The sequence below is a fragment of the Microtus oregoni genome, unplaced genomic scaffold, assembly GCF_018167655.1.
Source record: "Microtus oregoni isolate MIOR12 unplaced genomic scaffold, Mior012 000025F_ref0000491, whole genome shotgun sequence".
Classification (NCBI taxonomy): domain Eukaryota; kingdom Metazoa; phylum Chordata; class Mammalia; order Rodentia; family Cricetidae; genus Microtus; species Microtus oregoni.
In genome coordinates this window covers 24,282,192-24,308,991 of record NW_024543084.1, presented here as the reverse complement: position 1 = coordinate 24,308,991, position 26,800 = coordinate 24,282,192, and the positions used below count along the sequence as shown (strand labels likewise).

At 56.6% G+C, this 26,800-nt stretch overlaps 2 protein-coding genes across 4 annotated transcripts in view; one reads left to right on the top strand and one right to left on the bottom strand.

Annotated features, from left to right (window-relative positions):
* Positions 1-284: 284 nt before the first annotated feature.
* On the top strand, positions 285-7,918 carry LOC121462777 (cartilage oligomeric matrix protein). The gene is made up of 19 exons (XM_041674673.1): positions 285-402; positions 632-717; positions 1,068-1,119; positions 1,670-1,839; positions 2,605-2,742; positions 2,898-2,972; positions 3,053-3,211; positions 3,294-3,398; positions 3,484-3,591; positions 3,912-4,071; positions 4,709-4,827; positions 4,909-4,961; positions 5,045-5,226; positions 5,411-5,589; positions 5,682-5,730; positions 6,125-6,321; positions 7,088-7,260; positions 7,538-7,677; positions 7,751-7,918. The coding sequence occupies exons 1-19, from the start codon at positions 327-329 to the stop codon at positions 7,795-7,797; spliced, it is 2,268 nt and encodes a 755-aa protein (XP_041530607.1). The 5' UTR covers positions 285-326; the 3' UTR covers positions 7,798-7,918.
* A 253-nt stretch (positions 7,919-8,171) lies between these two features.
* The window catches only part of Crtc1 (CREB regulated transcription coactivator 1), a 58,594-nt gene continuing 39,965 nt past the window's right edge, over positions 8,172-26,800 (bottom strand). The window contains exons 6-15 of one of the 3 annotated variants that reach the window (XM_041674434.1): positions 25,418-25,503; positions 23,565-23,605; positions 23,067-23,275; positions 18,415-18,548; positions 17,344-17,487; positions 17,185-17,235; positions 15,742-15,843; positions 13,406-13,492; positions 12,818-12,998; positions 8,172-12,041 (exon numbers count right to left, since the gene is read on the bottom strand). In XM_041674434.1, the coding sequence (XP_041530368.1) occupies positions 11,830-12,041; positions 12,818-12,998; positions 13,406-13,492; positions 15,742-15,843; positions 17,185-17,235; positions 17,344-17,487; positions 18,415-18,548; positions 23,067-23,275; positions 23,565-23,605; positions 25,418-25,503 (1,247 nt within the window). In that variant the 3' untranslated portion in view covers positions 8,172-11,829. Of the gene's footprint in view, positions 12,042-12,817; positions 12,999-13,405; positions 13,493-15,741; positions 15,844-17,184; positions 17,488-18,414; positions 18,549-23,066; positions 23,276-23,564; positions 23,606-25,417; positions 25,504-26,800 lie in introns of all 3 variants that reach the window. The other 2 variants (XM_041674432.1, XM_041674433.1) reach the window with 2 other exon arrangements.

Sequence of the window (26,800 nt, the reverse complement as noted above, 5' to 3'; positions counted from 1 at the left end):
GTGACTCTGCTTCTCCAAATGTTATATGAGAGGGGCAGATAGATACTGTCTTGCATACTACCGGCACCCGATGGTGAACGGGAGTGCGAGAGGGGAGCCCCACTTGACTCCCTCAGGTTCATCCCTCTTTCTCCTCAGACCCCATCACGTCCTGATCAGTCGAGGGTCATTCCGCAGGGCCGTGGGGCGCGGCCCTGAATGCAGAGCCCAGCCTATTTACATTGTGGCGGGCTCTGGGCTGGGCCGCAGGGGCTGTCCCGGGCTGGGCGGGGGAATAAATAGGGCGCGGGCTCTAGGGCGCTGACAGCAGCTGCAGCTCCGTCGTCATGGGCCCCACCGCCTACGTTCTAGTGTTCGTCCTGGCTGCCATGCGTGTGACCGGACAGGGCCAGATCCCTCTGGGTAAAGCGGCTAAGTGGGAGGCGTGGGTGGGCAGGAGGCCTCTAAGCTCGCGGTTCCCGCTCCTCGGAGCTTGGGGTCCGCTCTCCAGAGACTGGGCTAAGAAATCAGGCGGCGGGTGGAGCTGGAGCAGCGGGATGGGTTTGGAGGACCCCGGAGATGGTGATGGATGATGGTTGGCGAGGGATGATGGGGTGGTTGCGTCGCCCATCAGTGGCCTCTGCGGATGCAGGTGGAGAGCTGGCCCCACAAATGCTGCGAGAACTTCAGGAGACAAACGCGGCGCTGCAGGACGTGAGGGAGCTGTTGAGACAGCAGGTAAGGGAGCAGAGAGGGAGACAGTGTGGGGAAAAACAGGGACAGGGGACCCAGCGCAGTGACGGGGCGGAGAACAGAGAGGGGACAGAAAAGGATAGACAGGGAGACAATGCAGGGAAAGAGAAACAGCGGACAACAGAATGGGCAAGAGTGTAGGACAGAGTGGACAGGGGCGCGGGACAGCGCGCGGGGATCGGATGCTCGGGGTCAGAGCCAGGGAGACGGGATCCAGAAGGGACTAGTGCAAAGGGAGTTGTGGGCACCAGGCTTCCCAGGGAGGTGATCGTGGGAGGAGGAGAACTGCGAAGGGGCGCACAGGGAAGCTTCCCGCTGACCTCCTTCATCCGCAGGTCAAGGAGATCACGTTCCTGAAGAACACGGTGATGGAATGTGACGCCTGCGGTGAGCACTGCCGGGGGCCCGAGGACGAGAGGAGGGGTGGGGAAACAGGAGAAAAGAAGAAAGAGGGAGCCGGGCGATGGTGGCGCACGCCTTTAATCCCAGCACTCGGGAGGCAGAGGCAGGCGGATCTCTGTGAGTTCGAGACCAGCCTGGTCTACAGAGCTAGTTCCAGGACAGGCTCCAAAGCCACAGAGAAACCCTGTCTCGAAAAACAAAAACAAAAACAAAAACAAAAAAAAGAAAGAGGGGTAGGGAAGGAAGATTGCGGGGGCGGAAGAGAACCGCGGTGAAGCGGGCTGCACGCAGGAGGTGCGAGCAGACCCGGGACAGCGTGGAGCTGAGAGGACATGCAGCGGCAGCGCGCACGCGCGAGCATGCCCCGCCCCAGTGGGCTAAAATGAGCCCTCCCGAGGGGCGTGGTCATGAACGGCTCCACCCTGGGCGAAGCAAGCTAGTCTCCTTGTAGGCGCGCCCGAAAAGCTTCTCCCCTGGGTGTGGTTCGGAGAGGCTCCTCCCCCCGAGCGTGGCCTAATTACTCCGGTCTCCAAAGGGATGCAGTCCGCGCGCACTCCGGGCCTGAGCATGCGGCCGGTATCGCTCTGCGCTCCGAGCTCCTGCTTCCCCGGCGTGGTCTGCACGGAGACGGCGAACGGCGCGCGCTGCGGCCCCTGCCCTCCCGGCTACACTGGCAACGGCTCGCACTGCACCGACGTTAATGAGGTGCGCGGGCTACCCACACCCCTGCCGTCCTGACGCTACCCGGGTCGACCCCACCACAAACTCCTTCCATCCCGACGGCCCCTTTATCCACCGAGGGTGTCCTCCCGCCCCTAACCCGGGGCGCAAATCCAGAAGACTTCACATCTACCCAGGGAGCTCCACCCAGGCTAACTCCATCACTGTCCCAGACACATGCCCTGACCACGCCTTCTGCACCTACTAACGCCCACCCCGACGACTCCTTGGACGCTGTGGGTGGCTCTCCCCAACCATCCTCCTCACCACTGGGTCTCGCTCGCCCCGACCACTCGTCCACTTTAGAAAGTCGCCCTCCTCATACACCTGGCAATCGCCGCCGTGCCGGCACACCCCGTCGGCCACGTCCTCCCTCGGCTGGGGATGCTCGCCCTCCAAGTTCATTTCCTCACCCCTAAGGGGTCACAACCCCACGTCCATCAAGGCAAAGTCGTCTGCGACCCATGGGATCTCCATCCCGTGTGACACCCTACTCCAAGAACCGGCTGATGGTCCTGGCTGGAAACCAATCGATCGGGTGGTGGTGGCTCACGCCTTTAACCCCAGCTTTCTTTGAGTTCGAGGCCAGCCTGGTCTACATGGTGTGTTCCAGGGCAGCTAGGGCTATGCAGAGACACTGTCTTCAATAAAACAGAACAAACAAACCCATGTCCAGATCCGGGAAGCCCCAAGGAGCGGCTCTCGAGGTTCACCTTGGGGCCTCTAATTTTATGTGCTGCTTCCTCACAGTGCAACGCTCACCCCTGTTTCCCGCGCGTGCGGTGCGTCAATACCAGCCCTGGCTTCCACTGCGATGTCTGTCCGCCTGGGTACAGCGGCCCCACCCACGAGGGCGTGGGGCTGGCCTTCGCCAAGACCAACAAACAGGTTATGAGACGTTTATGGCAGGAGGGAATGGAAGGCATTTTCTCCAGAAACCTCGGTCCACATCCTCATTCCAGCGAGGAAGTCCCTGAAGTCAGGGTGGACAGACAGGTCCTGGGTGAAACGTGTGTCGTCTGACAGTGGTCTCCGTCTCCCAGGTTTGCACGGATATTAACGAGTGTGAGACCGGGAAACACAATTGCGTCCCAAACTCCGTGTGTGTCAACACCCGGGTAAGGAAGGCAGGGATGATGAGAATGACGCCAGTGAGGCGCGGGTGGGTGCCCCGTTGACTAACCGCGCCTGTGTACAGGGCTCCTTCCAGTGTGGCCCCTGCCAACCCGGCTTCGTGGGTAACCAGACGTCAGGCTGCCAGCGGCGTGGGCAGCGTTTCTGTCCCGATCGGTCACCCAGCCCGTGCCATGAGAAAGCGGACTGCGTCCTGGAGCGCGACGGTTCGACGTCATGCGTGGTGAGTGAGGGCGCACAGGTCGTGGAGGAGGGGTCCCCGGGCTCAGGTGTGCGTGGACATTAACACCGACTGCCCTGCGCAGTGTGCCATCGGCTGGGCCGGCAACGGGCTCCTCTGCGGCCGCGACACGGACCTGGACGGTTTCCCGGACGAGAAACTGCGCTGCTCAGAGCGCCAGTGCCGCAAGGTGGGTGTGACCTGGAGGGCGTGACCTGGAGGGCGTGGTGAGTCCAGATAGACACGCCCCCTCACTCGACTTACGCGCTCCCCAGGATAACTGCGTGACAGTGCCCAACTCGGGGCAGGAGGACGTGGACCGCGACGGCATCGGAGACGCTTGCGACCCGGACGCAGACGGGGATGGAATCCCCAACGAGCAGGTAAATGTGAGAGGGCCGTGGACGGGGTTTGGGGACGGCTTGACCTCTAGCTGGTTGTCCAGCTTCCGACGGAGGGGCGGGACCTACTTGGAGATGCACAGGTCTGGGAAGTGGTTTTTGTTTCTTTTTCTTTTAAATTAATTAATTAGCTCGTGTGTGTGTCCACTCGCCAGTGTGACACTTGCAGGAAACGGTTTTCTCCTTACACTGAGTAAGCTCCAGGGAAATTGAACTAAAGCTATCAGCCTATCCCTCTGCCAGCCAATTGGGAGGCGATCTGTGTCTCCCCCCCCCCTGACTTCACTTGCCCTGTCTTCTAGGACAACTGCCCGCTGGTTCGAAACCCAGACCAGCGCAACTCGGACAGCGATAAGTGGGGAGATGCTTGTGACAACTGTCGGTCCCAGAGGAATGATGACCAGAAAGATACAGACCGGGATGGCCGGGGCGATGCCTGCGACGACGACATTGATGGCGACCGTGAGCATGGCTGGAGAGTCGGGGGGGGGGGCATCTCTCAGTGGCAGTGCTTGAATGCTTGGAAGATGAATGGTGACCCACCCTGATGTGGCTAAAGTCAACAGAGGGAAGCCTGAAACCACGGCTGCAAGATGGATAGAGTATCTCTGTGTAGCCCTGGCTGTTCTAGAACTCACTATATAGACCTGGCTGGCCTTAACTCAGGGAGTGCCAAAGCAAACAGCATTTTTATTACATTTTAATCTATCATTTCTTTCTTTCTTTCCTTTTTTTTTGTTTTTTTTTTTTGGTTTTTTGAGACAGGGTTACTCTGTAGCTTTGGAGCCTGTCCTGGAACTAGCTCTGTAGACCAGGCTGGCCTCGAACTCACAGAGATCCGCCTGCCTCTGCCTCCCGAGTGCTGGGATTAAAGGCGTGCGCCACCACCGCCCAGCTTAATCTATCATTTTTGTGTACACGCACCTGTGTGCATGCATGTATGTGCATGAGGGCCATGGCACACATGTGGAGGTCAGAGGGCGACCTGCATTGCAGGAGTGGGTTCTCTCTCAGGTGCCAGGCCTGACCCGTGCTGTTCTGACCCTGTCCTAACCTGGCCTTTCTTGGGATCCAGCCTTATTTCATTGATTTGTCTCAGGAATAAAAAATGTAGCTGACAACTGTCCCAGGGTGCCCAACGCTGACCAGAGTGACAGCGATGGTGATGGCGTTGGGGATGCCTGTGACAACTGTCCCCAGAGAGACAACCCGGATCAGGTATGCCACTTCCTAGGGGAGCCTTCCTGCCAAGGGCAGCCGGGGGTCCTCGGCCCTGACTGACTCCTGACCCCACTGCAGAGAGATGTGGATCACGACTTTGTGGGCGACGCCTGTGACAGCGACCAGGACCAGTAAGTAGCCCTTGAGATGGTCGCAGCTGAGTGGTGCATGACATCCCCTCCCAGAGTCCCATCGTCCCACTCCTTCACTCTAGGGATGGGGACGGACACCAGGATTCCTGGGACAACTGCCCCACAGTGCCCAACAGTGCCCAGCTGGACTCCGACCACGATGGCCAGGGCGATGCCTGTGATGACGATGACGACAATGACGGAGTCCCTGACGACCAGGACAACTGCCGCCTGGTGCCCAACTCAGGCCAGGAGGACAGTGACAGTAAGGGCAGTGAGGGTGTAGTCACTAGCTGATGTGGGCCTGGTCAGTAACAGGTGTGGGCGTGGCCGGCATCTCGTGTGTGTGTGTGTGTGTGTGTGTGTGTGTGTGTGTGTGTGTGTGTGTGTGTGGAGGGAGCGACCTGAACTGAGCCCAAAGTGGCAGCTCGTGTCCCACCTCCTTTCAGGGGATGGCGTGGGTGACGCGTGTCAGGGCGACTTTGACGCTGACAAGGTCGTAGACAAGATCGACGTGTGCCCCGAGAATGCGGAGGTCACTCTCACCGACTTCAGGGCCTTCCAAACCGTTGTGCTGGATCCCGAGGGGGACGCGCAGATTGATCCCAACTGGGTGGTGCTCAATCAGGTGCGGCCAGGGGCCACCGTGGCTATTTAAGGAAGCCTAGGAGCCCCTCAGCGTCGGCCTGAGACTCTTCCTTGTTCCTCCGACCTCCCCAGGGAATGGAGATCGTGCAGACCATGAACAGTGACCCTGGCCTAGCTGTGGGTGAGACGGGGCGGGGTGGGGCGGGATTATGGGGGCGTGGCCACAGAGCAGGACCTGTCAGCCTAGTGTTGGGAAGGGTAGAGAAAAGGGGAGACAGAGAGGTGAGGACAGATGGCAGGTTGCTGGAGTGGCCATAGGTGGGTTTCCACGTTGGTTGGTCTGGACCCGGGAAGGGTGGGGTTGCTGCTGTGCGTAGGGTCCTGAGGGCATGGCCTTGTGAGGGAGTGGTCTTGGGAGGCCTGGCCCTTGAGCCAGGGGGATTTGGAATGCTTTTGGATGTGGCCAATGGTATGCTGGGGGTGGGGCCTTATCAGAAAACCTAGTTCACTGGAGGAACTGGGTGTCCAGAGCAAGCAAGTTTTGGGAGGCCCCATTTCTCTCTCCCCTTCTACAGGGTACACAGCCTTCAATGGCGTAGACTTCGAGGGTACATTCCATGTGAACACGGTCACTGATGATGACTATGCTGGCTTCATCTTCGGCTACCAGGACAGCTCGAGTTTCTACGTGGTCATGTGGAAACAGATGGAACAGACATACTGGCAGGCCAACCCCTTCCGGGCGGTGGCCGAACCAGGGATTCAGCTCAAGGTGCTTGCTGCGCTGCGCCCTCTTGGTCCCCGCGCCCCCCCCCCCCCCCACACACACTATCCTTTCCCAACTTCACCCCAAAGCCTTCACAGCCTTCCAGCATTGTCCCACAGCCCTCAAGGTCACTACCCTCATTTTCCCCCAACCATTGCCACACAAGCCCGTGAATCCTCCTGCAGGAGGGCTGGGAAAGAAGCCCCTGCAGTCCAAGCACGGGGACTGGAGTTTGGATTCCCCAGAACCCACACAAATACTGGGTCTGCATGGCGGCCCACCTGTAATTCCAGCCTGAAAGGTAGAGACAGGCCCAGAGTAAGCTGGTTCGCGAGACTAATCAGACTGGGGAGCCCCAGGCTTCACTACAGACCCTGCTCTATTGAACAAGGTGGCAAACTCTTGGGGATGGATATGACACTAACTCCCGGCCGCACCTCCATGTACATACACCACATATATGCAGTGAAAAACTGAAGATATATCCTGCCTCAGGAAGGAAGGAAGGGAACGAGAGAGAGAGAGAGAGAGAGAGAGAGCGCACTCCTTTAGAAGCACCTCGTGTACCTTTCAGCCCAAACCTTCACAGAAGCCGAGTTTTACCTGGCCACTGCATATCCCTCCTGCAGTCACCTGCAACAGGTGCGCAGGTTCTCTAGACGCCAGCTTATCCCAGCAGGCACCTGTAACCTACAAGCCAGCAAACCTAGAGGGTCCCCAGGGTGCCCTGTGCTTCCAGTCCAGAGACTGCAGACTCCCCTCCCTGTGACAGGCAGTCAAGTCCTCCACGGGTCCTGGGGAACAGCTCCGCAATGCGCTGTGGCACACGGGGGACACAGCATCCCAGGTGCGGCTGCTGTGGAAGGATCCTCGCAATGTGGGCTGGAAGGATAAGACATCCTACCGCTGGTTCCTGCAGCACCGGCCTCAAGTTGGCTACATCAGGTGGGGACTGCCCTGCAGTGGGTGAGCTGCACTGGGGATGCCACGTTTTGTGGTGGTTCTAGAAGAAATGGGCTCCATCTGCAGCATAGGCAGATGGTCCTGACTAGAACTGACAGGACCCCAGCACCTTTGTACAGGGCACCTAACACATTCTTACAGGGAAAACTGAGGCAGGCTCTTCTGCTCCTGTTGTGACACCAGTCCATATCTTTTAAGTGTGAGCCAGTGATGAAGGGGGGCGAGCATGGGAACCCCACTTCACTGGTTCCCGTCACAGGGTGCGGTTCTATGAGGGTCCTGAGCTAGTGGCTGACAGCAACGTGGTGCTGGACACGGCCATGCGTGGTGGTCGCCTGGGCGTCTTCTGCTTCTCCCAAGAGAACATCATCTGGGCTAACCTGCGCTACCGCTGCAATGGTGAGCTGGGGCCAGCAGGCAGGACCCGAAAGGCTCCAGGAGGCATTCTCACCCGCTGTCTTTCAATCTACAGATACACTCCCTGAGGACTACGGGAATCACCAGCTGCAGAGGGCCTAGGGAACTCACGTGGGCACTGCTGCCTGATGAACTGTGGTAGCCTGAGCTACACTTGTCTGTGGGTCTGGCATCACTCTGGAGGGGTGCCTGGCCTGGGAAGGAAAGGCTAATAAAGTGTAAATGCGGGGGACTGGGGGCTCTGGTCTCTGCTGCAGGAGGCTCGCTCTGTGAACGGCCCCCAGGGAGGCCCAGATCTGTACTTTGGTCATTCAGATAGTCACTACAGATGCTGACACCCCGGGTATGATCAGACGGGTATTCCAAGTTTGAAGAACCCCAAAGTCACTGGGGCTCAGTGGGGGCTGTGCAAGGAGCTCAGGCCTGTGTGGGGCTCAGACACAGAAGAACAAGGCATCCAGGATGGAGGAGGAAAAGAGGGAGAGGCCCAGACGAAAACATTGGGTTTTTATTACATTTCATTACAAAGGGCGCAAAAATACAAAGAAGCGTCTGCGCCAGAAGGTGGGGTGGGCAGCCGTGCGTGCCCTGAGCAACCTGACCCCCAACTGCAGTGTCCATGTGTGTAGTTCACAGACATCCACAGCGGCAGAGTGCGCATGCTGGGGGCGGAGCCAGCGTGGGCACAGGGAGGGGGGTGGGACCATCCATTTGCATATATCAGAGGGGCTGCCCAGCCCATGGCATTCTGTTTCCTACTATGGGGTGAGATAGCCTGAGAACCAAAGCTGGCCTCATGTCCCCCGTGTAATCAGTTGGACCTTGGTCACCCTGGGATTCTAGAGCCCCAAGAGATGGGGTGAGCCCCTACTACATGTGACGGATCTCCAGCCCCAGGGAAAGGCTGAGTCCAGAAGGTGCCGCTGTCCCCACCCTGCCCAGAGAGTTGGGCCCCTGAGCCCAACGAGTTTGAAAAAGCAATGGAAGGGGACCCCTTGCCGTTGGGAGTACCCCAGCACCCAGGCTTGAGAGGGCACAGGTCCCTCCACCTTCTGCCCCAATGGGGAGACACAGCTATGACCAATGGGGTGGTGAGCATTTGTGCCACACTGAGGGCCATGCCTGAGACAGCAGTGATCAGGGGCTCCAGGTCATCCACCAGGAGATTCCTGAAGGAAGTAGGGACCCCAGGGGACAAGGAGAAAGGGTATGAAAAGGACCAGGAACCACCACACTTGGGGCAGGCCTTGGGGTCTGAAAAAGGCCGTGTCTCCCTCCAGCTGTTCGGACCACACACATGATGCCCTCACCTGGACACTTCTTGAGGGACAACAGGCAGGGCCTAGGGCACAAATATAATCTGACCTGACCGACCCACACCTGTGCCGCAGTTCCACCAGGACCCTGATCCCACCAGCCCTCTCCACCTATGGCTCTATTGGGCACAGAAACTTTCTAAGGAAAAACAGAAACCCAGGATGCCATGAACCAATCCCATGACCAGAGTGGTCAGCACCGGCACAGGCGGCTGCCTCCGTACCTTCTGCCTGTTCTTGTCCTGCACCAGGCCCACTGTGACAGCTGCCAGCCATCTTGGCATGCTGGGGGTGGTGTGTGGGTCTCGCTAGGGCCCCTGTAAGAGTCTTTCAAAGAGCTGAAGGCCAGACTAAATATGCAATGAACTTGAGAGCCCTCCCTGGCATTGAACGGTGCCACAGAGAAGGGACATGGACAGGACCCGTCGCTGGAGGGGACAGAAACGGGCTGGGTGCAGCTGCCTCCTCCATCTGGGGGCCTGTGGGTGGACAACCACTGCCCCAGGGGCTGAAACGGCGAGGTAAATTGAGGCATCTGAGCATAGTGCTCCACTTTGTTCTGAAATGGAGAAATGGGTCAGACCGCCTCATAGCTGAGGCTTGGCTGAAGATGGCACATAGCTGAGGTCTGCAGGGAAAGGCCAGGTGTCCAAACCTGTCCTGAGAAAGCATGGATGTGGGCAGAGATCTATGTACATGTTGTGGGGATTCCAGGATAACTGCTCCCATCAAAGTTCAATGGGTCAGTATGTTACGTCACCAGCTGGGGGTCCCCACAGCACTGACTCGGGATGGCTTGGCAATACTAGGCAAGATAACTGACATCTAGAAAACAAAGACTACCCTCAGGGGTACCACTGCCACCAAGCCTCTAGGCCCAGGGTGGGGGAAAAGTGAGCCCATCCAGAACACGCAGGCACCTAACCCCTGGCTGGGGCCCCATCACCCCATCAAGGAACTTGGCAATGAACCAAGTCATGCTAACGCAGCTACATGCACACTCCTGGCTGCGGGGTGTCCCTCCTGCCCCAGCTCACTGAGAACCTGAAAGGCCAGTGACTGGCTCCTGGAAGTCGGGCCTTGCCTGACAACTGCCTCTGACTCTCTACCTTGCTAAGGCTATTTGTTCAGGCTTCTCCACCTGGGGAGAATCAGACTCCAAGCATGTGCACCTTCTGTCTTAAGACAGGGTCTCACATAGCTCAGGCAGGGTGAAAGACAAGCACACACCATGCATGCTTCCTAAGGAGGATGATGGTGATGTCCCTGCTATTCCCTCCTAGCACGTACCATGGTGACAGGTGAACAGGACAAACCAATGCTATGTCCCCAAGTCCATGGGAACGGGGTGGGGCACGGTGATGGAGGGGCAGCGGCTTTCTCATGCAGGCAGTCACAGAGTGGCTTGGGGAAAGACACACACAGTTCCCGTGCTCCCCAAACCCCCAGCATGGGCAATGGGCGAAATCACCGAGAAACAAGCAAAAGGCGTGGCCCTGGTGGATAAAGGCATACGACAGCGTCAAGTTGTAACTCAAGGTCATGGGGAATCAGAGCTTCCAGGCTAAAAGTGGCCCACAAAAGACAAGCCAGGTCCACAGCTCCCAACACAGACTGTTAGCATAGAGATGTGGCGACCAGCCAACTACTGAGGCCTGGCTGGCACCTTGGGGAGGCTCAGAGGAAATGCGTTCTCCAGAGGTCCCCAATGAAAGTCAAGGCCTGTTCCTAGGAGTCTGTTCTGTGGTTCTTACAGTTTTGTCACCAGGACCTTGCATCCAGTCCCCTCCTTGCCCATCCAGCTCTTTGGAGTTGAGACTAAGTGCAGGTGAGTGACATCTGGGTGTGCAGCCAGACAGCCTGGCTTGGAAAAAAAAAAAAAAAAGGTCAAGGTGGGACTGGGGATAACACATGCTTCCATGCCAGAGAGGCTGGAGGGTCGGTCAACAAACGTTAATACAAACTCAAGGAAAAGCAAAACCCACAGGGTTGCTGTCGCCTGAGCCCCAGTTCCTAAGCAGCAGTAAGAACCAATCATGGGACTGGGAAGGAAGGATGAAAATGGGCAGGCGGCCTATGACCCTCCGTCTGCCCTGTATGGCAATGCTGGGCATTGTCTGGCAGTAGGCAAAGGGTGCTTGAAAGAGGGTGGAGGAGGGGACACTGGCTGCTTCAGTGGGCTCTGACCACACCACGTTTGACCACAGGTCGACTGTCAGGCTCCAAGAGCACTCAGGAATATGAAAGGCCGCCATCCAATAGTGTTTATTCTGCTCCGAGTCTGTCCCTTTGCTCTGCTGTCTTCGCCCTGGGCATGGTGGGCATGCGTGACCTGACCAGGACTGGGGGTGATGGCAGAGGAGGGGTAGGGATGAAGAGAGGCAGTGACAGCTGAGAACAGTTGAATGGACGGTGCACCTTAGCCTCTAGGGCACTCCCACGCTCAGGCCCCAGCCCCCTGTGCAGCACATCTGGGAGTGAGTGACACTTTGGGTATCTTGGAAGTGGACCACTGATGAGGGCCCCATCATCCCCGATGAGGGGCCAGGGAGAGAGCGTGGGGAAAGTCCATGGGGGCCAGGCACTCACAGTCCCTGTGATCAGCCTGGCTGCAGCTAGACGGATAGATGGACAGATAGCTGGCCTGGCATCAGGGAGGTGAACAACCAGGGTAGCGGCTGGCAGGGGGTGCTGGGCAGCATTGCAAGCTCAGAACCACAAGCTTGGCCGTTGGCAAAGGAGGATGGAACATCGCCATCCCCAGGTTTGGAGCGGCGCCGTCGGGGACTGACCAGCGGTGGGTGGCAAGCACGGCCACTCACAGGCGGTCCATTCGGAAGGTGTCCTCGGTGGCCGGGTCGGCTAGGACCATGTCGGGGTCATTCAACATATGAAGTCCGTCCAGGGTCAGAGGGTCGATCTTCAGTTCATCCAGTGGGAACTGATGGTCTGAGTCAAAGCCAACATCACTGACCCCTGCCAGTGTGCTGCTCAGGTCCTTAGAGAGGCTGGGGGGGGACTCTCCTGTCACTGTGGGGGGGGGGGGACAAATGATAAGGCTTAGCCTTGGCTCCAGGGAACCAGACACCTCCCACCAGTGTGGGGGGGCAGCTCACCCCAGGGAAAGCTCTGCAGGGGCATCAGAACAGCTAAGGTATTCATGATGGGGTAGACACTGGCACTGGTGCACACAGCCTCAGTTGGTCCAGTCCTGAGTACAGGTTGAGACCAGACACCCATAACACCACATGCTTGGTGGCGGACGGCAATGTCCGCCTGAAGGATACATGCTACTGACTCACGGTCTGAGGTACATGGCTACTCCCTGGAGGCTCAGCTCTTTACCGTCAGGGCTGTGCCTGCCCAGTGTCCAGGCCTGGAGACTCACAGCCATCCTTTCTTGGCTGGTGGATGGGTCTATCTAACCACAGAGCCCACCCTTCAAGCTGCAGGGGTCCTGAGGATAAAGCCCACAGGATGGGGGGACACTATCCCCAACAGAGAACAGGAGGTAGATAAGGGAGACTTGGGGTGGGCTGGCCACTGGGCTAGATGGAGTGAGGTTTGGCTACACTGCTCTGTGGGATGAATAGGACTGTCTCCTGGATATGGGTGTGGGACTGCCAGCAAAGGACAGAGTACTGGGCTGAAGTGTGACCAGCTTGGTCCTAAACAGAGGGCCCTGTGCATGGCAACTCTCCCTGGCTGAAGATGAGAACTGGAATCCAGCGCACAGTGTGAGGAGAGGGAATGGGATGTACTGTGGGGAGACAGCTGGGGCGGCAGCGTGGGCTGAGGACACACACCCGTGAGGATGATGTCAGGGATCCCGCCGTGGCCCGTGTAGCTGAGCTGCTGTGGGTCCTGCAGGCCTCCATGGCTCCCGCTCAGACCCATCATGGCGGCCTGGGCGTAGTTGAGTGTGGAGCCCGGGCTGTACAGGCTGCTGGGGCTGATGGCGTTCTCCAGCATGTTGAACTGCTCCAGCTACGCAGGGACCAGGAGAGGCCGTGAGGACGATGAACAGGGACAGTTCCTCCCACCCACGGCCCTGCTGGCAAGGTGATGGATGGATGATGGATGGGCCAGTGAGACTCGAAGCCACCGAATCCTCCCAGGCTTCCCCTCCGGCAGAGCCCTTCCCGCCACTGCCACGGGACAGTCAGGAGCCCACACCAAGGACATGCCTGCCCTTCCTCCCGTGCCCTCAAACTCTACCCTGCAGGGTTCACAGAGGTCAGGGAGATGTGGACAAGTCACCCTTGCCAGGGCCTTCGCTTTCACAGCCTGGCAGCAGGACAGGGGGCAGAGCAGTGGAGCCTAGGATGGTACACGGGTCTCTGTGAGGCCTGGTCTTGCTGTGGCATGGCCCATAGGCCTGGGTACCCGCTCACCTGGCGGGACAGAGCATTGGCCTGCCTGGCTGTCATCTGCTGCTCATAGTACGCGTCCCCAAACACGCTGCCCAGGGTGGATGTGTGCTGTGGACAGAAAAGAGCCCTGCTGTGGTTGCAGCCTGAGACCCAGGGGCGGGAGTGCTTCTGACATCTGTGCTTCCCACAGCCCCTGGGTGGGATGAAACCCCTGGAGCCTCCTAGAGGGTGGGGTTAACTGTCATTTAACTTGTAATTCTTAGGGTCTGTGCCCTGATGCTGGGGTGCAGGCCCTCTGACAGCACTGCCCTAACCCTGGGTATGGGGAACAGCACTTCCTTTTTAGAGGAAGCAGGAACTGTGGGGTTCCTGAAGCCGAGGACAGGCAGTGTGTGCATTTGTGTTTGGGATGCAGTATGTTCTTGGGGAAACATGGAAATGGCACAGGAGACAGTCAGGGACAAGCCACTGCCTAGGGCTGACTGTGACACCCTGGGCTCTGTACAGTGCATTCCTATGACACTTGCCTTTCAGTCACGGCTAGCTGGACTTTCAGGACCAGGCAGAAGGACAGGGGCCTTTAGGACCATAGGACCGTCAGAAGAGAGCTCCTGCGGGCTACACTAAGGACATGCCCTGGAGCTGGCTGGGACGTGGACAAAAGGGCATGGGTGGCCGTAAACGTGGCTAAGTCACACCCAAGGCACCTAGAGTTATAGCTATCACGAGCCTGACAGGTCACTGAAGATGGGGACCCATTTTCTCCTCTGTGACAGAGTGGCCCAAAGAAGCCACCAGACCCAGGCCTTCCTGAATGTGCTGACACCAATGAGATCCTAAGAGACAGTGTCCACGGGCTGCCGGCTCAGTGTGAGCTTCATCTAGGGTGCGTTCAGGATCCGGTTCCTGGGAGGAGACAGATGTCTCATGACAGGCCCTGCTGCCCAAGTCCCACAGCCTCAGCAGTAGCTGAGGATTTCATTTAAGAGGGGGCAGGGCTATTTTGGGGTGCTGGGCATACTTCCGAGATGGTGGCTATTCTGTCCCAGAGCCTTGTGAGGCTACCCTTGAAGTAAGCAACTCAGGGTAGGGCTTGAATTCTAGCAGGAACCAGGCCTGGGTGAATAAACACGGCACCATGCTCAGAGGGGACACAGCCAAGGCCCAGTGGCCTGCCTAAGGCAACCCAACAGGAAGCCATATGTGGTCTAGCCCAGGCACCTCTGGGTTCTGGATGAACCTTTTGCCTCTGCAGTCTCCACTAGAGTCACATTCCCCAAGAGTCCTGGCCTCACCAGCAGATGGCACCTGTTTTCCATATGAGTGAGTTACAGGCACACAGGCTGAACAACAGGACTAGGACAGCCTGCTCCCTCTGGGACAAACAATGTCCCACACTGTTCTCAGAGAGGTGTGCAGCGGACTGCAGGCTCCTGCTCTGTCCTACCTGCTGCTGTCGAGCCCCAGAGCTCAGCGGGAGTGGACTGGTGCTGACTGAAGCAGGTGGATGGCCACCACTGGGAACCTCACAGCCTCATCTTTGACTGGTGCTCTGTCTGGTGCTCCTTCTGGTCCTAGCCTGGAAGGAACCTAATGCCCCTGTACTGGGGCTAAGGAGACTTCAGTGCCTGGGGCGTTACAAAGGACAATACAACTGTCTCTGCCTGGTGGCATTTTAGGGTGGGGTGGCCCCGGGATGGTGAGCTCCTGACAGATGTTCTGAACAGAATGTGGGCCCAATGAGACTGAGCCACACCTCAACCCGAACAGGGAAGAAGGCTGTGAGGAGTGGAGGGTGCTTTCTTAGCTGATTCGGGCCTGCAGGGCAAGGGCATCTGGGATGTGCTGCTCACTGGATCTGGGCTGTTGTGCTGATGTGTACTGACACGCTGAGGCAGGAGGATTCAGAGTTTGAGGTCACTTGGGCTACACAGTGAATGAGGGACAGCCTGGGCTACATAAGACCTTGTCTCAAAACCACAACCCAAGTAAAACGAAGGCCATATCAGCCAAGTGTGGTTACATACAGACTGCTGTATCAACAGCTGAACCCAGGGGTGGAGGGAGAGGCCGAGCAGCTCCCAGACTGGCTGTGCCTGGACAAGCTGCCCCTTGACCTTCACAGGCCTCTGAGTCACACAGTGGGGCTGTTCTGGCATCCCGAGGACCTTTGTGCCATGGTTATCAACGGTGTGACAAACTTCTGTGCCCTGTCCTGTGTCCTGCCCCCTTGGCGCAGGAGGCCTACCCGGTGGGTGCACAGCCCTGGGCAGATGGCATGAGCGGGTGACAGCGCAGGGGAGCACTTGGCACATGGGAGAGGTGAGGTGGCACAGGGCCAGGGGAGGGGCCCTTACTTGTGGGGAACTTCCAGGGGAGAAGCCTTGATTGGAGACTGGAGAGGTGGGAGACTGGTTGGCGGGTGAGCCTGCGCTCGTGCGGTACTGCAGAGACGGGGCCTGTGATGACAGACAGGCAGGGTTCGCTGACTCCTGCACTGGCCCAACAAACCCCGGCCTGATGTCTGGACCCTCAACAATGGATGCCACGTGGTTGTCAGTGGTCCTGAGAATCCACCGTGAGCTCTGAGGTGGAGGATCTGACTGACGCAGCTTCCCGAGGGCGCGCAGAGGGCTGCAGGACCCCACCTGGAGCCCACAGCAGGGACTCCTGTCAGATGCAAAACCCTTGCACACCCACCTGACACAGTTGTATATCCATATGGTAATCCACACACTCCTATAAGCACACCACATAAATGAACGACACTTACCTGAATAACTCCACTCATTAATACACACACTCCATTCATGAACACATATACAACACCCACAAATACATTTGCACACACTTCCCACCTACACCCCCACAAACACTCTTGCACACATCACAGCATACACTATTTACATGAACACATACATGTGTGTGCACATCCATGGATATGTCTAAGCATCTACAACACTATGCCTGCACACCTAGAATGTGCAGACACACATTGCACACCTGCTGCATGAACCCCAGTGAGCTGGAATTCACACATGTACATACCCACTCAAACCCCCACCCCATACATTGGACGGGAACAGCAGCTTCACAAGCGGAGATGGTCTTCTGCCCCTATCCCCTTAGCAGCCCGTCCTGGCAACCCCCCTGTGTCCGCAGCAACACACTGGGTTAAACAAAACTGCAGTGAGCACATGACATGACATACAATCCCACAGGTCACACCCTCTGACTGCTCAAGGTATCCTCAGAGGCAGGTTATACAGGGGCAGGGCCTGAATTCTGACCACACTCCAGCCTGGAGGCTGTGAGCATTCACGCGGCTTTCTGGGTCTCTTACTCTCAGCCTCCCCAGAGTATTTAGTGGCCTGGGTAAGCAAGCTGGGGAGGGTTAAGCCTAGACGGGTGTAGAGGAAGGGCGCTCAACCAGCAGGATAGTCACGGTGGGACCAGCTTGGATGATATGGAGAACCCCATGAGCTGCGAGGCCACTCAGGTCCACTGTCCCTGGAGGCCAGAAGTTCCTGGGGTGAGGGCCAAGCTTTGCTGATTTTCCTTGTCTGGCTCGAGCACGGTGCCACCCCCAGTCCTGAATGGATACTTCCACCTGGGCCCCCTCAGCAGGTTCCCTGTGAGGCTCAGAGCCACTTGGTGGCACAGCCTCCTACAGCAGCCAAGACTGAAGTGGAAAATAGGAAAAGCTCAGTGTTCCCAAGTGACCCCCTCAGGCTCACCCTGAGTGCCCAGGGAGCCCCTCAGGCTCACCCTGAGTGCCCAGGGAGCCCTCTCAGGCTTACCGAGGTGGCGTCGATCCCCATAGGTGACTGGCCGGGGTTCTCTGCAGGAGACTGGGGGAGAGTGGACGGGACAGTGACTGATAGCGGTGGCAGCTGGGGCCCTCTTGTCAGGCTGGCACTGGGCAGCAGTGGGCCACCCTGGGGGAGGCCCACGGACACCTGTGGGGGTGGTGGCTGCTGCTGCGACACAGGCGGAGGAGGAGGTGGAGGCTGGGGCTGTGGGGGAGGCTGCTGAGATCCAGCCTGGGTGAAGAAGGCATAGGGCAGCTGTTGTTCCAGGGACAGGGTGTCCATGGCCACGGCCTGTAGCAGAAGACAAGGATGAGACGCTGGATCCTCGGTGCCGGCAGCGGCAAGGGGGGGAGCTCTATGTGTCTTATCCCAATAGTCTGTTCTCCCTAGAGCAAGGACGCCACACTCAGTGAGTGTGGCATAAAAACAAACAGAGAGGCCCTGGGCAGGGGTGCACACTTGCCATCCAGCACTCGGGGGCCGAGGCAGGGGGATCACTCTAAGCTGTTCTTTCTGCCCAGCAACCCAGATGCCTGCTGATGGCCCTCACACCACTCCAAGAGTGGTGACAGAGGAGATGAGAACAGAGGATGATTAATGCAAGGTCATTCTCAGTCCCTCAGGTTACATGAACCTTGTTTCAAAAACAAACAAAAATACTCCAAAATAAATACTGAATTATGGCTAGTGGTGGTGGCACACGCCTTTAATTAATACTGAATTATAGCTAGCGGTGGTGGCGCACGCCTCTAATCCCAGCACTCGGGGCAGAGGCACGTGGATCTCTCTTAAGTTTGAGGCCAGCCTGGTCTACAGAGTGAGTTCCAGGATATGTCCAGGCCAGTCATGGCAATATATACAGTGAGACCCTGTCTCAAAAAAGCAAAACCAACCAACAAAAAACTCAATGGTTTGAACAGTTTCTACTGGAAGCTCTGTTGATGAACAGCACAAATTGCTGATGTGGGACTTGAGTGCTGGCTGCTTTTGCAGAAAACCTGTTTGGGTCTCAAACCCACATGCCAGCTCACAGTCACCTCTAATTCCAGTCCAAGGAACCTGATGCACATGACACACACACACACGCACGCACACACGCACACACATGCACACACACAAATAAACTGCTAACAACAGAACCATGATCCAGATCCTACAGACCAGGGGTAAGGGAGGAGCTGGGAATTCCCATCTTCCCCACCCACCTCACCCTCGCACCTGAGTGATGGGTGACAGCGGGGACAGGGTGGGTGACACCTGCTGGGCCTGCTGCCGCCTGGCCTCTGTGCTCAGGGACAGCGGGCTGATGACTGCTGGCCGGTGCTGTGGAGAAGAGCTGGGGGTGCTCACACCTACAAAGGAAGAAGGGCACTAAGGAGAGGCGGTCACATGGGCACAGCCCACTTGTGGTGATACCCAGGATGGGCCTCTGACAATCAGCACTAACCCCATGTAACCAATCAGAACCTGTCTTGGGATCTTGGACATTATCCCTGGGAGTGCTGCCCATCAGAGCCCTGTCAACCTCTGGTGACAGGGACAGTGGTTATGTCCTGGCTTTAGAAGGTAATGTCCTGGGCTGGAGAGATGGCTCAGAGGTTAAGAGCATTGCCTGCTCTTCCTAAGGTCCTGAGTTCAATTCCCAGCAACCACATGGTGACTCACAGCCATCTGTAATGGGGTCTGGTGCCCTCTTCTGGCCTGCAGACATACACACAGACCGAATATTGCATACGTAATAAATAAATATTAAAAAAGAAGATAATGTCCTTCCCTACTGGTGCATATCTGTATCTATTAAGATTTATTTATTTATTTAATGTGTGAGTGTTTCCCCAAACGTATGTCTGTGTGTGGTCAATGACGGTGGAGGACAAGAGGGCCTCAGATTTCCAACAGTTGTGAATGGCTGTGGGTGCTGGGAACTAAACCTAGGTCCTCTGCAACGGCAACACTTGTGGTAACTGCTGAGCCATCTCTCCAGTCCCTTGCTTGTTTGTTTTGTCTTTCAAGACAGGGTTTCTCTATGTGTATCCCTGGCTGTCCTGGAACGTGCTCTGTAGACCAGGCTGTCCTCAAACTCTGAGACCCACCTGCCTCTGCCTCTGAAGTGCTGGGATTAAAGGTGTGTGCCACCACTGCCGGGCCTCTTTTTTTTTTTTTTTGGTTTTTCGAGACAGGGTTTCTCTGTGGCTTTGGAGCCTGTCCTGGAACTAGCTCTGTAGACCAGGCTGGTCTTGAACTCACAGAAATCCGCCTGCCTCTGCCTCCCAGGCCTCTTTTTATATTTTCATTTTTTTCTTTTGAGATAGAGTTTTGTGAAGCTCAAGCTCGTCTCAAGCTGGCTATGTAGTGAGAATGACCTGGAACTCACTAGGTAGTGCAGGCTAGCTCTGGCCTCAGGGCAGTTCTCCTGCCGTCTCTCAGGCCTGTATCACCACAGCCCATCTACTTTCTGGCTTTGCTCAAACCTAGCAATTCCATCCTTAGGGTTTCTATAATGCCAGGGCCCTCCAAGCGTGTTCTCTCCTGCCAAGGTACCTCTCAACAACCTTGCAGGCTCCATCCACATCCTTTGACACCTCCAGCAGGATGGAGCTCCCCACACCCCTTACCAAGGCTGCTTGAACTGAAACCAGACTCCTCACTCTGCCACAGCCCTGCCCTGCAGTGACATGCCCGCACCTGCCAGGGCTTCTGCAGGCCTCTCAGCCCCTGAATTCTGAGGTGATGAGGGACCTGGGTGAGATCAAGGGCACAGGCCCCTTTGATGACAGGGGAACCCTGAGGACCAGCACTTGACACCTCCCTCCTTCACGTTCCCAGCAGATGTTAACAGTGCCCTCAGGCGGTCACTGTGAGGCCCCAGTGAGGGTTCAAGCACAGGGAGGGCTAGGCACCATTAGAGCAGGTGGCACCTGACCCACCTGCTCCTGAAGTCGGGTGGGTGGGAGCACAGCAGCACTCCCAGGAGAGATGAAAGGACAAAAAGCCTTTGTGCCCTAGGCAGGTGCTTGTGGGCAGCCGGCACTTTCCCTCGGATCCCAGGGGTCATTGCTTCTACCCAGCACTGGAGTGGGTGGGGGTGGCAGAACTGGGTGCTGTCTGGGAGGCCAGGGTTCTAGGCTGCTGCCTTATTGTGAGTGACAGCCCCTCCAGTGTCAGATCGGAGCACATGCTGGGCTGGAGGCAGGAGCTCTGTGAGAAGAGATGGCTCAGTGCACTGGCTGCTCTTGTAGGGAGCACCCACACAGGCTCACAAACATCTGTCACTCCAGTCCCAGGGGACCCTACGGCCTCCTCTGACCTCCAAGAGCACCAGTCACATGTGGTACAGAGACACGAGACAGGTAAAATACTCACATACAAAAACCCAAAAATAATTAAAAAAAAAAGTAGATGTGGAAGGCCGGGACTTGACTGCTAAGAGGGGCTCGTAGCTCAGCCGGCAGATGGCTTGCCTAGAACACACAGGCTCTGCTTTAGTCCCTAGTGCCACAGACACCAGACAGAGTGGGGAATGCTTGCACCCCACACATGGGAGCTGGAGGCAGGAGGATTAGGGCTTTGAGGGCATGCCCGAGTACACTGCAAGCTCTAGCCTAGTCTGGGCCACAGGTCACCCTATCTCCAAAAACACACACACACACACATACACAGGCACACACACATGAACACACACACATACACTCACACATGCACACACACATACTCTCACACACGTGTGCACATGCACACACATACACACTCACACACGTGTGCACATGCACACACAATACACTCACAGACACGTGTGCACATGTACACACACTCGTGTGCACATGCACACACATGCACACACACACTCGTGTGCACATGCACACACACACACACACACACACTCACACACACATTGTGGGCTACAGAAATCACACTGTCAGCTGGTGTGTTTAGCCCTGGCCTTCTGGTCATGAATACAAGGGCATTTTTAATCCTTGCCTAAGCACTAAACCCAGAGAGGCCAGATGGGCAGGCAAACCACATGGGCACCCTGCTGGTGGGTTCCTCTTCCCAGCTTGGATCACCTATGGAGCAGAGCCAGCTGGAGGGGAAGTCTGGGCAGGGGAAGGGAGGGCAGGCTGGCCAGGTGGCAGTGGCCTGGCCCTAGCATGCAAGCCCTGCTGGTGGGGCCCTGCAGGCCTCTACAATATAGCCAGCAGTGGACATTGGGTCAGCCTCCACTGTGTACTGGTCTGCAGACAAGGTGGGGACTGTCTGTGTGCCAGGGTCTGTCTCAATTTAAAAGTGCCCAGAAAACAAAGTCCTTGTGAAGGGGAGAGGCTGGCTCGTAACCACACATGGCACATATTACTGGGCAGGGTTGGCCAACCCAGTGGGCCAGCAACAATATCACACAAGCCATTCCCTGTGCTTGTTTACACTGACATCGAAGCAGTGGTGGAGAGCCCTGGAACAGGAGGTGAGGGGAGAAGAGCATGGCGGCCCTCCCTGTGCCGTGGGCCTTGCAGCTGGGCACTTACAGGCACATGATCAGGCTGTGAAGACTCTACAGCTGACACTGAGGGTCCTGTTCTTGAGACCCTGGAAGCCTAGGAAAGGGCCCGGTGGTGGTGTGTGTGGCTCGGTGGTGAAGAGATGGTTGAGTGCACATGGGTGGTGTGGGTGGCCCAGTTCTGTCGTTAGCATCTGCGGAGCTGACACAAGGTCCCAGGCTTCGCCCTAGCATCAAGTATCCACAAGACCCTCCCTCACCTTCTATCTCAGTAAATAAACACGCCCATGCACACAATACCGGCACTGTCTGACCTGTGTCCCCTGTGTGCTGACATCAGCAACAAGCACAGAGGTCCCTGCTCTCAAATACCTATCAATCCTGCCTCAGGGGTCACAGGGCTCCTTGGCAACCCACAACCTCAGGTTTGGAGAGCAGCTCCAGAGAGAGGCCACCTGTGCACCCCCACCCTTCATGTGTCCTGCCGTCTGTCCTAATCCACGTTACAGCCACAGTCACAGCTGGGGAGGACACGGGCCCACACCAAGGGAGGCTGAAGCAGAGTGGAAGGTGCCAGCTGGGCAGTGAGTCATCAGGAGAGCGATGGTCCCCAGGCAAAGGCCCTGTAGTGAGCAGGTGCAACTAGCTGTAAGGTCAGGGCTGGGAGATAGTCAGAAGTAGGGGCATGGGGCTCAGCTTTCATGGGGTGGGGTAGGGACAAGGTGGCAGAGGAGCTGAGTAGGATCAGTCTCATGGCGGGGCGGACCCTCAATGAGTAGGTGGTAAAAATAAAGAGGGTGCAGCCACAGTAGAAGGAGAAGCAGTGGTGGGTCCAACAGGGAGCCAGTGGGATGGGCACTGAGGAGCTGGAGTCTGGAACAGGCCAAGGGGAAGAGCTCTTGAAAGGTGAGGGCACTGGCTGTTCCTTTGGAGGATCCAGGGTCAGCTCCCAGGATGCACATGGAGGCTCACGCCCACCTGTAACTCAGATTCAAGGACCCAGCACCCTCTTCTGTCCTCAGAAAGTACTGTGCACACACGCTGCACAGTCACACATGCGGGTAAAACACCCATTCACATAAAATATTTTTTTAATTAAAAAAAAACAAAACAAAATGGGTAAACTTGTAAGGGCCAAGCCAAAGTGTCACTAGCAAATGAAGTCAAGGGCTCCCAGACTGTCCCTGAAGCTCAGCACTGCATAGCACTGCCCTGAAGTCACTGCTTGATTCCTAGAGGCAATGCTCACCTTCCCACCCCAGGGCCTTTGCCGTGCCCTATGGGACTCTGGGTATGGGTGTGTCACCCCTAGACAGTCCCACGAACTCCTCACTCCAATGCATGCTACTGCGGGATGCGGATAGCATGGGAGCCTTACCCTGACCAGTGCTGCTGAGGCCCAGATGTGCAAGGCTGCCGGTGCTGCTAGAGCTGGTAAGAGCAGGGAACGGGGGTTCCTCGGGATCCAGCGGCGTCGGGAGTGGGGAGGGAAAATGGGTGTTGGTGAGGTCAGGGAGGGAGCCCCCTGTGTTGTGGGTAGCGGGGATCAGGGCTGCTGTGCAGTCCTGCTCTGCAGATGGGAAGATGCTGGGGAGGCAGACGGGGACAGGACGTGAGGTCTGGGACCATGACTAACTGGCCAGCCATGCCACCCCAGGACAACTGCAGTGGGACAGGAGGGGACTGAGGGGATCAGTGGATACACGGTGAGCTGTGAACATGACAGGACCCCAGGCTGGAAGAAAAGCTGTCCACAGGTATAGGGGACATGTTTGCAAGCGAGTGACAGGCCAGGACCTCCTGGGTACCCACTAGTGGCAGGTACAGACTTGGAGATGGAAAAGCCCTGGAACAGAGGGGTGGGGGCCACACTTACTTGATCCCAGGAACCTCGCAGGACTTGGGCCTGGAACCCGTCTGAAAGAGAGTAGAGCAGACGGCGTGTAGCAGCCACAGCTGCCTGTGTGCAGAGCCCAGTGCTGTGCCCTTCCCTGCTTCCCCTGCCCAGGACCAGCAACCATGCGACGATGCAGGGGGCCTCTGAGGAGCCCAGGGCAGAGTCAGGAGATGTAAAGATCTTCTCACATCCTCCCCAGATCCTGGAGCTGCTCTTGGGAATGGTCACAGCAGAGCTCTAGGCTGTGGCACTGGGGACTCCTGGATACCTGTGGACTCTGAGATCCTGGTCCTCTAGGGGCCAGTGCTGCAGGCTGGGTGCAGACCAGAGGGATGAAGGGCAGGCAGGCAGCAGCTGGGGCTTCCCTGAGGCTGGCATATGACCAGCAGACTTGCTATATTATGGGACTCCAGCTGGAGAAGTCTTAGAAAAGCTTTCTGGGTCAGTTATATGGTTCAGCCAGTAAAGGAGCTTGCCACATAGGCTGATGGTCTGAGTTCAATTCCCAGGACCTACATGGCAGAAGATACCCGACTCCTAAAGTTGTTCTCTTCCCTCCACATACATGCCAGGGTACACACACACAAGCACATGCTCGTGCATATACACACATACATACTCACATACACAATACAGTTTAAAAAAATGTAATAATAAAAAAAAGACATGTCCCATGGTCTCAGAGACCATAACGGCTTTCTTAGCTATATGATGATGCCCCCAGGTCTCTGAACATATATTCATTCTTCTCTATATTTTTATTTCTGCACACTGTCATGGAGCCCAGGCTGGTTGCAAACTCCTGCTCCTCCTGCCTCAGCCTCAGGTACTGAGATGAAGTGAGCCACACAAGATCAGCTGCGTGACAGCCCACATCCACCCTACTTCTGAACTGAGCCAAGAGTTTAGATGATCAAAAATTCTTTTCTTTTTATTTTGGTTTTAGTTTGAGATGTTTCTCTGTGTAGCCCTGGTGGTCCTGAAACTGTAGACAAGCTGGCCTCGAACTCACAGAGATCCTGCTTCTGCTTCCCTGTTGGGATTAAAAGTGTGCAATGCCTTACCGTTCAGATTCTTTCTTCAGTGTTGGGAATGGAATCCATACATGCTAGGCAAACACGATACCCCTGAATCACATCCCCAGCTTCCCTTTTATTTTGAAAGAAAAAGATTTATTTTTTTTAATGTGTATTTTGCCTGCAAGTATGAATGTGTACGAGGTGTGTGCCTGGTGCGCATGGAGTCAGAAGACAGCAATGGTTCCTTGGACCGCAACACAGATGGTTCTAAGTCTCCTTCTGGGTGCTGGGAACAAAACCTGGGTCCTCTGCAAGAACTGCTGAGTTGCACCTTTTCCTTTTTGACATTTAGTATTTATTTGTGCGTACGTGTGTCTGGGGTAGTCTGGGCACGCTTGTGCCATTATAGGCACGTGGAGGTCAGAGGACAACTTGAGGTAGTTGGTCCTCTCCTACCATATGGATCCTAGGGTTGGCGGCAAACACCCCCGAGGGCCCTCACCAGTCCTGCTTCTGCTTTGTATTCTGAAGCAAGGCCTTGTTCTATGCTTCCTGTCTGGGCCTGGTCACAGTGTGCTGAGGTCTCGGCTGGGACGAGTGTGTCCTCTTCACCACTGTGACCAGTCATGGATGTTAATGTTGGAGCTGTTTCTAGGCAGTCTGACAGGCCTACTGTTAATGTCAATGCCTGGGTGCCAGTCAAGCTGCACAAGGGACCCACCTTGGGGAAGATGGAGCCACTTCAACAAGCTACCCAGTCACTTGTTTCTAGGCTGGGTTGGTGAAAAGGTCAGCCCACTCTGCGGTTCTTACCTTCTTTGAGTCCCACGACTGCTTAGAAAGTGTCTTGTCCGTCTCAGACCGGGTCTCCTCCATGCCTGGGACAGTGAGTAGTAAGACTGGATGTGGGGGAGAGAAGGTCAGGAAGACTGAGTGCACGGCCCTGGCAGCATATCCAGGGGTGACTGAAGCTGTCAAAGAGGGCGTGGTCACCAAGACAGCCCTGTACACCTTGACTGCAAGACCAGCGGACAAGCTGTGGCTCACCCTCCCCTGCCTCCGCATCAACGCTCAAGTCCCCAGTAGCTAAGCCAGACCAGGGTCCCCCACACTGGTGACAGGTTCTGACGCTGTTGCTGATGCCCAGAGGGGGCGGCGAGCCTGAGGATGAGCAGAGATGTCAGGGGGGACCACAGGTTGGCCAGGGGGTGAGACCGGAGCGCTTTGAGGGGGCTGGTGGGGGTCTGAGGGTGAGGTGGATGGATACTGCTTGCTTTGCCTGAAGCCTGCCTTAGTCATGTGAAGGTGTAATTCTGTTCTGTTTTGCAGTGCTGGGGGTAGACCCGGGGCCCTGCAACACTCAGCAAACGCTCCATGGCTACACTGTGCTGTTTTCTACCTCTTGCTGGACTCACGTTTTCCCTTGTGACTTGCAGGACCAGAAGAAGAAATGGCATTTGGGAAAGAACATCATGGAAAGCAGGCATGTGCGTGTGTGTGGGATAGTCAGGGGTAATCTCCAGCCCGTATTGCCTTGGTCCCTCTCGGAGCACAAGACACGGGTCTTCCCACATCAAGGGAAGTTGGATGCTGTGCATAGAGGCCCACTGAGGCTCCTGAGAAGGCACGAGACCTTCATGGCAGGTCTCTTACAGAAGGAGGCCCTGTGTAAGGAGAACCCACAGGTCTCAGTACAGCCTGAACTGTTCTGCCCAACCTCGGCGCTCCCCGCACTGCAGAGTCTTCAGCTTGTAGCCTTGGGCGACCTGCCAGTACACCCCCCAGGATGAGTACTTTATCCAACAGAGGCTCCCTGGGAACCTGGGAGCTGCCACACACAGGCCTCCTTTGGTACCTGGGCCTCAGTGTCTACGGTTTGCTACACCTAGCCCCACAGAACCCATACCCTATCTCTTCAACACAAGAGTTGTGTGGGGGCCCAGGACTTGGGGAACAGCCTACAGAGTCGTGTGTATGGCAGCAGGAAGGAAGCTCACCCCAACCTGGGGAGTCGATGACCCTTCTCTTACATGGAGCTACCTAGCTGGGCCCAAGGGAAGGATGAAAGGGCAGGGTTTTTTTTTGTTGTTGTTGTTTTGTTTTTTTGAGACAGGGTTTCTGTGTAGTTTTGGAGCCTGTTCTGGAACTGTTTCTGTAGACCAGGCTGGCACTGAACTCACAGAGATCCTCCTGCCT